At 40.9% G+C, this 13,448-nt stretch overlaps 1 protein-coding gene across 4 annotated transcripts in view; it reads left to right on the forward strand.

The window, feature by feature from the left end:
* FSHR (follicle stimulating hormone receptor) overlaps nucleotides 1-13,448 on the forward strand; it is a 163,404-nt gene that overhangs the window by 138,067 nt on the left and 11,889 nt on the right. For all 4 annotated transcript variants that reach the window (XM_048842931.2, XM_048842932.2, XM_075127179.1 and 1 more), the window contains 3 exons: nucleotides 6,351-6,419; nucleotides 6,519-6,593; nucleotides 9,046-9,231. In XM_048842931.2, coding sequence (XP_048698888.1) covers nucleotides 6,351-6,419; nucleotides 6,519-6,593; nucleotides 9,046-9,231 — 330 coding nt within the window. The remainder of the gene's footprint in view (nucleotides 1-6,350; nucleotides 6,420-6,518; nucleotides 6,594-9,045; nucleotides 9,232-13,448) is intronic.

The raw sequence follows: 13,448 nt of genomic DNA on the forward strand, positions 1-13,448 counted from the left end.
ATCCTCGCAATTACAGACCGGTAAGTCTAACGTCAGTATCGGGCAAATTAGTTGAAACAATAGTAAAGAATAAAATTGTCAGACACATAGATGAACATAAATTGTTGCACAAAAGTCAGCATGGTTTCTGTAAAGGGAGATCATGTCTTACTAATCTATTAGAGTTCTTTGAGGGGGTCAACAAACATGTGGACAAGGGGGATCCAGTGGACATAGTGTGCTTAGATTTCCAGAAAGCCTTTGACCAGGTCCCTCACCAACGGCTCTTACGTAAATTAAGTTGTAATGGGATAAAAGCAAAGATCCTTTCATGGATTGAGAACTGGTTAAAAGACAGGGAACAAAGGGTAGGAATAAATGGTATTTTTTCAGAATGGAGAGGGGTAACTGGTGGTGTTCCCCAAGCATCAGTCCTAGGACCAATCCTATTCAACTTATTCATAAATGATCTGGAGAAAGGGGTAAACAGTGAGGTGGCAAAGTTTGCAGATGATACTAAACTGCTCAAGATAGTTAAGACCAAAGCAGACTGTGAAGAACTGCAAAAAGATCTCACAAAACTAAGTGATTGGGCAACAAAATGGCAAATGAAATTTAATGTGGATAAATGTAAAGTAATACACATTGGAAAAAATAACCCCAACTATACATACAATATGATGGGGGCTAATTTAGCTACAACTAATCAGGAGAAAGATCTTGGAGTCATCGTGGATAGTTCTCTGAAGACGTCCACGCAGTGTGCAGCGGCAGTCAAAAAAGCAAATGGGATGTTAGGAATCATTAAAAAGGGGATAGAGAATAAGACGGAGAATATTTTATTGCCCTTATATAAATCCATGGTAGGCCGAGATCTTAAATACTGCATACAGATGTGGTCCCCTCATCTCAAAAAAGATATACTGGCATTAGAAAAGGTTCAGAAAAGGGCAACTAAAATGATTAGGGGTTTGGAATGGGTCCCATATGAGGAGAGATTAAAGAGGCTAGGACTTTTCAGCTTGGAAAAGAGGAGACTGGGGGGAATATGATAGAGGTATATAAAATCATGAGTGGTGTGGAGAAAGTGAATAAGGAAAAGTTATTTACTTGTTCCCACAATATAAGAACTAGGGGCCACCAAAGAAATTAATGGGCAGCAGGTTTAAAAATAATAAAAGGAAGTTCTTCTTCGTTCAGCGCACAGTCAACCTGTGGAACTCTTTGCCTGAGAAGGTTATGAAGGCTAGGACTATAACAGGGTTTAAAAGAGAACTGGGTAAATTCATGGAGGTTAAGTCCATTAATGGCTATTAGCCAGGATGGGTGAGGAATAGTGTCCCTAGCCTCTGTTTGTCAGAGGGTGGAGATGGATGGTAGGAGAGAGATCACTAGATCATTTCTGTTAAGTTCACTCCCTCTGGGGCACCTGGCATTGGCCACTGTTGGTAGACAGGATCCTGGGCTGGATGGACCTTTGGTTTCACCCAGTATGGCCATTCTTATGTTCTTATTTTTACATTTAATTTGGCAGCGTTTGTGTTCCTTTCTATTTACCTCACTAGGATTTGACTTCCACTTTTTAAAAGATGCCTTTTTATCTCTCACTGCTTCTTTTATATGGTTGTTAAGCCACGGTGGCTCTTTTTTAGTTCTTTTATTGTGTTTTTAATGTTAATTAATGTTTAATTAACATTCTGCATTGTTGAGGAAATGCTTCACAAAGAAAAAATCCCCAAAATTATATTATCAGAAGGATGTTTTCAAAAAGGAAAGGCATAATGTGAGTCACTTACACTCTCCAGTCAGTTTTATGCTTCAACAGCTTTCTCAGTCAGATCCTTTTAAATACCCACTAATCGTTATTGATTTCATTGTTCTAGGATTTCTCCCTAGAAGTTAATAGTGTGTTTAGAGCTAAAAGTCAAACCACATCTTAAGATTTGAGGGGGAAGGCAAACTGAAATTTTATGTAAAGTCAGTTAAGAATGCCTAAAAATATATAAGATTGAAATTCACCCCAACACAAAATCTATGCCCCACCTTAAACATTCACAATTCAGCATAAATGAGACTTAAGTGGTGCTATAGGCTTTGTGCTGGCCTTCTGCACAGGAGTGAATTTCGCCCTTATACTGTAAATGTACCAATACAGTGATCAAACATAAACACAAGAAGCCAAATCCCAGAGCTTTTAAGTCATGTTTACTCAGCTTACTCAGGCAAGACTTCCATTTTATTTTGAAGTTGCTCAGGATATGTGCTGATTTAAATAAGAGAAGAATTTGGGCCAAAGGTTGGGAGGTTTGGGAGGTTGGCTATGTGACAGTTGAGTAAAAAGTGACTGAGGACTCCAGGGTTTAGCTCAAAGGTAAACGTATAATTTTTATATATTTTTTGCTTGAAAGTGGTGGCTGTATTTTTCCTCCAGGTCAAAGTGGCAGATGCTAACTAATATGAATGATGTAAGATAATAAATATGTCAGATGGTAAAAACAGCATCTGATTATCTTGCCTTTCTGTGTTGGCTCACTCATTTCTAATAGCACCTGTGAGTGGATGGGATGGGAGACAGTTTCCATGATCTGATCTAACACACACTGCAGACGTTGAGCCATGTACATTTGTCTTTCATAGTCAAAAGGGTAATCTTTCCAGCCAGGCCTATAATTGATTTTCTTGTTGACCTAAGCCCACCATCTTGAACCTTAGATTAGTGGGTCATTCGCATGCTTTCACTGTGAACGAGAAGTAAAATGTGTAGGTTTTCTGAAAGTTTAATTTAATTGTTTGTTTCGTGCCATCAGTCAGGGCGGTCATTCAGTGCCAGAGGGGGTGAGTGGTACAGAGTAACAATAAAGGAGATGAAAAACCATAGTGTATAAATGATAAATATAACTGACCCAAATGTAAATTTTTTGGATCATGGAGGGAGCATGGGATAGGGACATTAAACATTAATTTGTTAAAGAACCACAGTTAAAACTCATCAGAGAACTCCGTGAATTTAAACTCATGGAATTGCTGCCTAATTATTTTCTCAGAGGGGAGAACATGAGAGAGTAGGGGGGCTGTGGAGCACATAGGGGATGTAGTCTGTGAAGGCAGCAGGTGCATTAGAAACTCAGCATCTATCTTAGCAAATTCTGCACTATTTCCACCCAGTGGCCTCCCACTGCCTTGATGTGCAGCTAGTCCCACTCCTCTGCCACTGCCCTTATCTTAGGGGAAGCAAAAGTGGATGGGAATCTGGGAGGCAGTGACCATGAGTTGGTTGAGTTCAGGATCCTAACACAGGGAAGAAAGGTAAGCAGCAGAATACGGACCCTGGACTTCAGGAAAGCAGACTTCGACTCCCTCAGGGAACGGATGGGTAGGATCCCCTGGGGGACTAACATGAAGGGGAAAGAAGTCCAGGAGAGCTGGCTGTATTTCAAGGAATCCCTGTTGAGGTTACAGGGACAAACCATCCCGATGTGTCGAAAGAATAGTAAATATGGCAGGCGACCAGCTTGGCTTAACGGTGAAATCCTAGCAGATCTTAAGCATAAAAAAGAAGCTTACAAGAAGTGGAAGGTTGGACATATGACCAGGGAAGAGTATAAAAATATTGCTCGGGCATGTAGGAATGAAATTAGGAGGGCCAAATCGCACCTGGAGCTGCAGCTAGCGAGAGATGTTAAGAGTAACAAGAAGGGTTTCTTCAGGTATGTTAGCAACAAGAAGAAAGCCAAGGAAAGTGTGGGCCCCTTAATGAATGAGGGAGGCAACCTAGTGACGGAGGATGTGGAAAAAGCTAATGTACTCAATGATTTTTTTGCCTATGTCTTCACGGACAAGTTCAGCTCCCAGACTGCTGTGCTGGGCATCACAACACGGGGAATAGATGGCCAGCCCTCTGTGGAGAAAGAGGTGGTTAGGGACTATTTAGAAAAACTGGACGTGCACAAGTCCATGGGGCCAGATGAGTTGCATCCGAGAGTGCTAAAGGAACTGGCGGCTGTGATTGCAGAGCCATTGGCCATTATCTTTGAAAACTCGTGGCGAACGGGGGAAGTCCCGGATGACTGGAAAAAGGCTAATGTAGTGCCAATCTTTAAAGAAGGGAAGAAGGAGGATCCTGGGAACTACAGGCCAGTCAGCCTCACTTCAGTCCCCGGAAAAATCATGGAGCAGGTCCTCAAAGAATCAATCCTGAAGCACTTACATGAGAGGAAAGTGATCAGGAACACTCAGCATTGATTCACCAAGGGAAGGTCATGCCTGACTAATCTAATCATAGAATCATAGAATATCAGGGTTGGAAGGGACCTCAGGAGATCATCTAGTCCAACCCCCTGCTCAAAGCAGGACCAATCCCCAATATTTGCCCCAGATCCCTAAATGGCCCCCCTTAAGGATTGAACTCACAACCCTGGGTTTAGCAGGCCAATGCTCAAACCACTGAGCTATCCCTCCCCCCAAATCGCCTTCTATGATGAGATTACTGGTTCTGTGGATGAAGGGAAAGCAGTGGATGTATTGTATCTTGACTTTAGCAAAGCTTTTGACACGGTCTCCCACAGTATTCTTGTCAGCAAGTTAAGGAAGTATGGGCTGGATGAATGCACTACAAGGTGGGTAGAAAGCTGGCTAGATTGTCGGGCTCAACGGGTAGTGATCAATGGCTCCATGTCTAGTTGGCAGCCAGTGTCAAGTGGAGTGCCTTAGGGGTCGGTCCTGGGGCCGGTTTTGTTCAATATCTTCATAAATGATCTGGAGGATGGTGTGGATTGCACTCTCAGCAAATTTGCGAATGATACTAAACTGGGAGGAGTGGTAGATACGCTGGAGGGCAGGGATAGGATACAGAGGGACCTAGACAAATTGGAGGATTGGGCCAAAAGAAATCTGATGAGGTTCAATAAGGATAAGTGCAGGGTCCTGCACTTAGGACGGAAGAACCCAATGCACAGCTACAGACTAGGGACCGAATGGCTAGGCAGCAGTTCTGCGGAAAAGGACCTAGGGGTGACAGTGGACGAGAAGCTGGATATGAGCCAGCAGTGTGCCCTTGTTGCCAAGAAGGCCAATGGCATTTTGGGATGTATAAGTAGGGGCATAGCGAGCAGATCGAGGGACGTGATCATCCCCCTCTATTCGACATTGGTGAGGCCTCATCTGGAGTACTGTGTCCAGTTTTGGGCCCCACACTACAAGAAGGATGTGGATGAATTGGAAAGAGTCCAGCGAAGGGCAACAAAAATGATTAGGGGTCTGGAACACATGAGTTATGAGGAGAGGCTGAGGGAACTGGGATTGTTTAGTCTGCAGAAAAGAAGAATGAGGGGGGATTTGATAGCTGCTTTCAACTACCTGAGAGGTAGTTCCAGAGAGGATGGTTCTAGACTATTCTCAGTGGTGGAAGAGGACAGGACAAGGAGTAATGGTCTCAAGTTGCAGTGGGGGAGGTTCAGGTTGGATATTAGGAAAAACTTTTTCACTAGGAGGGTGGTGATACACTGGAATGCGTTGCCTAGGGGGGGGGTGGAATCTCCTTCCTTAGACGTTTTTAAGGTCAGGCTTGACAAAGCCCTGGCTGGGATGATTTAATTGGGTATGGGTCCTGCTTTTGAGCAGGGGGTTGGACTAGATGACCTCCTGAGGTCCCTTCCAACCCTGATATTCTTTGATTCTATGATTCTATGATCTCTCAGAGGGGGAGAGAGGGCACAGATGGGGAGTTACTGCTGGTCCCAGCAGCAGTAATGTGCCAGCAGATTTTCATGAGAAGTTTGCCTGTTAGAGGAGATTGCTAAAAAGTCTGATGGCTCCTGGGAGTCCCCTTTTTTATTCCCCAGCTATTTCTCCATGCCAAAGCCTCTGAACCCCAATCTTGCAGCACTGGGTCAGTGAGTCCTTCACAGTTTCTGGAGGCAAGTGAATGCTTTCAGTGAAGCTCCTGCTCTTCCCCTTCCACCTCTTTGGAGTCTTTCCTGTTGCATTTTGCTCCTCTCTGCAGTAATGAGCAGCAGTTAGCCCAAGGTTTGAACAGCACGTTGCAAATGCAAAGTTTGTATGGCTTTAATGCTAACAGTCAGAAAGATTCTGATCTCACTTACTCTGGTATAAATCTGGAGGATCACCTTTGACTTCCTTGCAGCTACTTTGGTTTTACATCAGTATTAGTGAAAGCAGAACCTGGCCCAGCACATTTAATCCAATTTATCCCAACAACAGTGGCTGGGATTTTATAATAGCTTTCTGTTAATCCTAGAGATCACCATTTATTTATTTAACTAATTTTATATCACCCAGTAATTCTACTGATGCTTCAAAACAAGCATAATTTTTTTGTAATCAGTGTTTTAAAATGTGTCTCTTTGTTGCAGACGACTGAATAAAAATGGAATTCGGGAAATTCAGAATCATGCATTTAATGGAACCTACTTGGATGAGCTGTAACTATTCTTATTATTTGGTATTCAGCACAACAATTACTGGGAAATAGTAACTGTAGCAGAGTTATTTATCCCTGATTGTCTTGTTATGTTTTACAGAAATCTTAGTGATAATCACAATCTAGAAAAATTACCTAATGAGGTTTTTCAAGGAGCCAATGGCCCAGTTGTTCTGTAAGTAACAGCCAGATGTTCTTTTCCTCATTATTAACTCTCTATTAGAGATGGGCTCTAGACACAAAATTAAAATTTGGTGGCAGATCTGAATTTCAAATACCCAAAAATTCAAGAGTGTTCAGGTTTGGAGGTTTGTTTCTAGATGTAAAATGTGGATCTGGAGCCAGGTTCAGATTTTATAGATATGGATCAGGTTCAGATTTCATACTCCCGCACAACGTTTAGGAGAGTTTGAATCCATGTTTATCTCCACTTTTTATTAACCTCTGTTAGAAAGTGGCTATAATGCAATTTATGCAAAATGAGACACTGCTTATTTTCCTTTGTTGTTTTGATCCAATCCAAAATGGGGAGATCCTCAGCTGTTGGACATTAACTTCAATGGTGCTAGGACAACTTGAACCAGCTGAAAATCTACCCTTACATCTTTGGAGTCTAGGTCTAAAGCTGAAAATTGTACCCTGCACCTTGCACAATTTCACTAGTCTCTTCTTCTCTGCACATGCTATTTAGGAGAAAGTAAGCTGTGCAGAAAGGTTCCATAGCTGTAGAATTCTCACAGATCTCTGTCCGTTCTTTTTAATGCATTTAACAATGCACTTCTAAATTTTCTACAACCTCAAAGCTGTCATCAAGTGCCTGCAGCAGTACTCACTGTTATCAACTCTTTGTGTGCCCCCTAAAATACTGTGCTCAACTGCTTTTACTTCTTATTGTAACACTTTATTTTATTAATTGTCGTATACATGGCTGACACTGGGAAGCAGAGGGCAGCTGATAACATTATCTCAGGCCCAGGTTTAGTACGGCTCTGAGACTTATTTGCAAGTGTGAGCCATTGCTCATGCTTCTATTCACAATTTCATGTGAGCAGCAACAGAAAGTGCATGATTCCTTTTTCAGCACCAGCCCATCTATGTATCTGTCTCTCTTCCCTCAGGGCTCACATCCAGCATGCCTCAGGCTGGCAGGAGAGAGGTGTGGGTTACTCAAGTGAGAAAGCCAGGGGGAGGCTGTAATTGTGGGTGGCAATGCCCATGGGTGTTGCCAAGCTCCTTGTGCCCTCCCCTAGCCCATATTAGCAACAGCTGCCCTTAGAATTGTGGGAAGGAAATTTTATTATTTCAGTGGCAGAAAAGATGTTAGAGTGGCTAGAAAATATAAAAATGAGAGAGAAAAATAGAACATTTAACTTCAAAATCAGATAAGAACTCTTCTGTAGTGCTTATATCTGTGCTTGCCATACCCTCCCTCCATGCTGGGATGCTCAATAAAGACCTAGTATAAAGCACTACCTTAGAAGTTCCTCCATATTTTTTCCTCCCACTTTCAACACTGGATAGCTACCAGACCATATACATGCCTTTAACTTTTGGATAAATTTCTTATTGAAGCATCTTCTTAGCACCAACACAATTGCTGTTTCTTTTGGGAGGGGGGAACATAGTTTCCTGTAGTGAAAAACTAATGCATTACCTTTTCAAGCTGAAGCCAATACAATTATATTCTGATGGTTTAGCTAATTGATTTGGCTGTAGTTCAGATTCATTTGATAGTTCAAATTCAGACACTGAATTATTTGTACAGGAATTATTCTGTTCTATTAGTAGTGCATCCACAGTTATATGGATGGTATATTGCCTTTTTATCCTGACTGAGATCATGAAAGAAAGGTCTTCCAGTCATCTGTCACCATAGTGTACACCAGAAATATGTTTTCACTTATGGAAGTGATTGACCTGTAATAACATCTGTCAAGGTTCCTTCCCCACTCTGAACTGTAGGGTACAGATGTGGGGACCTGCATGAAAACCTCCTAAGCTTACTTTTACCAGCTTAGGTTAAAACTTCCCCAAGGTACAAACTATTTTACCCTTTGCCCTTGGACTTCCACTGCCACCCACCAAACTTTATCTGGGTTTCTGAGAAACCGTTGTTTGGAAACGTCTTTCCCCCCAAAATCCTCCCAACCCTTGCACCCCACTTCCTGGGGAAGGTTTGGTAAAAATCCTCACTAATTTGCATAGGTGACCACAGACCCAAACCCTTGGATCTTAGAACAATGAAAAAGCATTTGGTTTCCTTACAAGAAGACTTTTAATAGAAGTAAAAAAAGAATCACCTCTGTAAATTAATCCTATTTGTTAAGCATGCATTCCCCCTTCAAAGACCAAGCCATGACTGTCTTTGATGACTGTACCTGTCCAAATCTTCTCTTATTTTGTTCCACATCAGTGATTTTTAGAATCTTTCCAAGGCAGACATCAGATATACGAAATGAGAAAGTACAATGTCATCCTCTGATCCTGTTTTCAATGTGGCTGTCCAGACAGCTTCTTTGCGATCACTAGTCTCTTATAATGTGCAGGAGCCAAAACTGTCTCTAAATTGAGGGGCGGGAGAGTGTTGTTAATTTACCATTTTGCTGAGATTATTATATATCTTTAAGGGATATTTCAAAGACAAGAATCAGTTTCCTGCCCGCCTATGGATTAGAAAATATTAAGAAGCTAAGAGCACGATCTACCTACAATTTAAAAAAACTGCCTGCCTTAGAGAAGTTTGTTGCACTGATTGAGGCTAACCTCACGTATCCTAGCCATTGCTGTGCATTCACAAATTGGAAAAGACAAATGTGAGTAATTTCATTTTTCTTTGCATTTCTGACTTTTGATGGTGAATCAAATAATTAAACTTAATCCATGGAAAAGAGATTAAAGCTAGGTATGGAGTGTTCCCTCAAAGATTTATAATACATATCATAGAATCATAGAATCATAGAATATCAGGGTTGGAAGGGACCCCAGAAGGTCATCTAGTCCAACCCCCTGCTCGAAGCAGGACCAATTCCCAGTTAAATCATCCCAGCCAGGGCTTTGTCAAGCCTGACCTTAAAAACCTCTAAGGAAGGAGATTCCACCACCTCCCTAGGTAACGCATTCCAGTGTTTCACCACCCTCCTAGTGAAAAAGTTTTTCCTAATATAAATTTATACATTTATGTATACATACATTTGTATATTCTGAGAGCAAAGTACATATTAGGAGCCAGATAATCTGCTGGTGTAAATGGTCATACCTCCATTAACATTAGTTAGTTGCAGTGCATTCAGTAAGGCCCAATGGGCTTTGCTGGGGTGGGCCCTTCAGGAGCCACAATGAAGCCCTTGCAGGTGAAACAACTTTCTAACCTGTTGTGAGAGGCAGTCAGAGAGACAACAGGGTGAAATTCTGAACCCATTGAAGTCCGTAGGAGTTTTGGCTTTGACTTCAGCAGGATGGTCATAAGGAGTGATGGAAATAATGGACCCAAGGTAGTACACAAATGCACATATTGATCATGCACTAACATAAATGTTGTAGGGATACTGTATTTATCCACAGATTTAAATGCCCCTGATATGTATGCATTGATACACATGTTTAAATCCCTGATCCTTAAATGGGATCTGCTACCTGTACCCTGAGGAATTCCAGTGAAGTCAGGTATGGGGGTGATCTTTTCAGGCTCTTAAATCGGTTTGTCTTGTTGCTTCTGGCTTGCCATCAGCAGGATGCATTGAGGCTTCACGGGGTCTCATCAAGTATTTTCATGTCATCAGGTATTCTTAAAGTTCTGCACATTAATTAGTTTACTCAACCCATAAATCCCCTCAGTTTATATAATTGATAAAGCTGTAGGTGGTGTTCAGGATCCATGCAAACACTTGATATTGATGCAAGCTTTTCTTTTGATGGACATCCTTAAAAAGATAGGAATTGCCATGTCAGAACAATCCACGTTCTAGTTGTCCAGAATTCTATGTTTAGACATGGCCTATATGTAGGGCTTGACAGAAAATTAAAGCAAAATAAAAATGACAAAGCCCTTAGACTACTACACTAATTTAAATTTTATACTTTATATTAATACTAATTTCATCAGGCAGTGAAAAACATTTGGCCTCCCTTGTGCTGGTAGATAATAAATATCACCTTCAGACACTACAGTGCTATCTGTCTTAAGAATGTGAATTTAATGGTTAAGGCTATAATAATAAGGGGAAAATCTGGCAGAAATCATTATTCATTACCCAGAGTGACTCCAGAATACTGGACTCTTTGGTGGGAAAGTTTATCAGATGGTGATATTTTCACCTACATCTCCAGTTACCAGGCTTCTGTGGTTAATAAACAACAATGGGTCTGATCCTGCCACCTTGAAGCTAATGGGAGCTTTGCCATTGATTTCAGTGGAAATAGGAATAGACTCAATTTCTTTACTTGGTGATTAATGAGTTCTAAGTTTTTCTTTCCCGCAAAAGAAGGATTTAGTCAGGTTTCATGATCAGCTACAATATCCAGTTATTTGGTGTTTATAATACAGCAGCTTGAGATGCCCATGTCTGTGTTGTGTTGTGGTGTTTCCAGCATGAACTGTCCCTCATGACGGAGGAAATACCTTTGGAGCTAAAAATGAGGCAGTGCTACAAAAGCAAAAGAGAGCAGAACTGCATTAAAATTCTTCTCACTGACCTCTCAAAGTTCAGTTAATTTTCCCACTAGAAAAAGTGTTTCCTTGTTAAGATATATTTCCTTGTCTTAAGAAACGCAAATATTTGCTCAACATCATCATAGAACTTGTCTCTCTCACACAGAAGATAATTTGTGGTTTAGTGTGGCTCCAGAGAAAATGGCTATGTCTAGACTACAAAATTATTTCAACCTAACTTAGGTCGGTATACAGCCACAGGCGTTTACATGGCACTGTTGTAGCTGGCGTCGCAAAGATATTTACATGTCAGATGTGCTAAAGATTCATATGTCCCGTCATGCTTCAAACACCATTCCAGAGGACATGTATCCATGCTGATGATGGATTCTGCTCAATAATGATTCAAAGCAGTGCAGACCAACGCATCTTCATTTTCATCGTCCGAGTCAGATGCCACCAGCAGAAGTTTGATTTTCTTTTTTGGTGGTTCAGGTTCTATAGTTTCCGCATCGGAGTGTTGGTTTTATAAGACTTCCAAAAGCACGCTCCACACCTTGTCCCTCTCAGATTTTGGAAGGCACTTCGGATTCTTAAACCTTATGTCAAGTGCAGCATCTGTCTGTAGAAATCACATATTGGTACCTCTTGCGTTTTGTCACATCTGCAGTGAAAGTGTTCTTAAAATGATAACATGTGCTAGGTCATCATCCAAGACTGCTATAACATGAAATATATGGCAGAATGTGGGTAAAACAGATCAGGAGACATATAATTCTGCTCCAAGGTGTTCAGTCACAAATTTAATTAACACATTTTTTTAACAAACATCATCAGCATGGAAGCATGTCCTCTGGAATGGTGGCTGAAGCATAGAATCATAGAAGATTAGGGTTGGAAGAGACCTCAGGAGTTCATCTAGTCTAACCCCCTGCTGGACCAACACCAACAAAATCATGAAGGAGCATATGAATGTTTTGCATATTTAGCACGTAAATACCTTACAAAGCTGGCTACAAAAGTGCCATGTGAACGAACGCCTGTTCTCACTTTCAGGTGACATTGTAAATAAGAAGTGGGTAGTGTTGTCTCCTGTAAATGTAAACAAACTTGTTTGTATTAGCTATTGGCTGAACAAGAAGTAGGACTGAGTGAACTTGTGGGCTCTAAAGTTTTACATTGTTTTGTTTTTGAGTGCAGTTATGTAACAACAAAAAAATCTACATTGTAATTTGCACTTTCACGACAAAGAGATGGCACTACAGTACTTGGATGAGCTTAATTGAAAAATGCTGTTTCTTTGGTTTATCATTTTACAGAGCAAATCAAAAATAATAATATAAAGTAAGCAGTGTACACTTTGTAGTCTGTGTTGTAATTGAAATCAATATATTTGAAAATATAGAAAAACATCCAAAATATTTAATACATTTCAATTGGTATTCTATTGTTTAACAGTGTGATTAATCACATGATTAATCACAATTAATTTTTTAATCATAATTAAATTTTTGACTTAATCGCATGAGTTAACTGTTATTAATCAACAGCCCTATAATAAACATACATGCACAAACTTCCAACTTCATTATCTCAAGCATACACACTCATACATCCTATTGGTTCCTTATACTATGGTCATCATAATTACTTCTCTGCAGTCTTCTTTCCCTCTCATCTGTCTATGGTTCTTTTGCTCTGTCATGGCTACTTCTGAACTATTATTGCTGCCACAGCTCTTCCCTTCTTCAGTGATTTCAGCTCATTTCTGATCTTCCTTCTTCCTCTCCTGCTTCTGTGCCTGCTCTTATCTTGACTGACTCAAGCCTCTCAGCTCTCTGCCTTATATACAGGTTTTGGTCTATTCTGATCGGTTGTTTCCTCAATCTTTATGATTAGCAAACCCATCCATCAATCATCTTTAAGCCTTCCCTGATTGGTCTGTTCTTATGAACCAATCACAACCGCTGAACTCATCTGTCAATCAAAGCCAGACCTGATTGAAAACCTGCACCATGCTTGACTGACCACTCCCTTCAGGTTTTGGAGTGACCTTTACCTCACCTCAGTCCACACTCTGCCTACCAACATACCAGTCCTTGGCAGAACTGTTTAAAACTACCAGCTCACTGTCCTTGGCTGTGTGCCAACATTGACCGCACCCTTAAAATTACCAGACTTATAAAATATAAACCATCAACTTATTTCTTTAATATATACTTACAGTAACTCCTTGCTTAACGTTGTAGTTATGTTCCTGAAAAATGCTACTTTAAGCGAAACAATGATAAGCGAATCCAGTTTCCCTATAAGAATTAATGTAAATGCGGGGGGGGGTTAGGTTCCAGGGAAATTTTTTAAGCTTGGTTGAGGTGGTGGAGT

Source organism: Caretta caretta, chromosome 3 (genome assembly GCF_965140235.1).
Source record: "Caretta caretta isolate rCarCar2 chromosome 3, rCarCar1.hap1, whole genome shotgun sequence".
Lineage (NCBI taxonomy): Eukaryota > Metazoa > Chordata > Testudines > Cheloniidae > Caretta > Caretta caretta.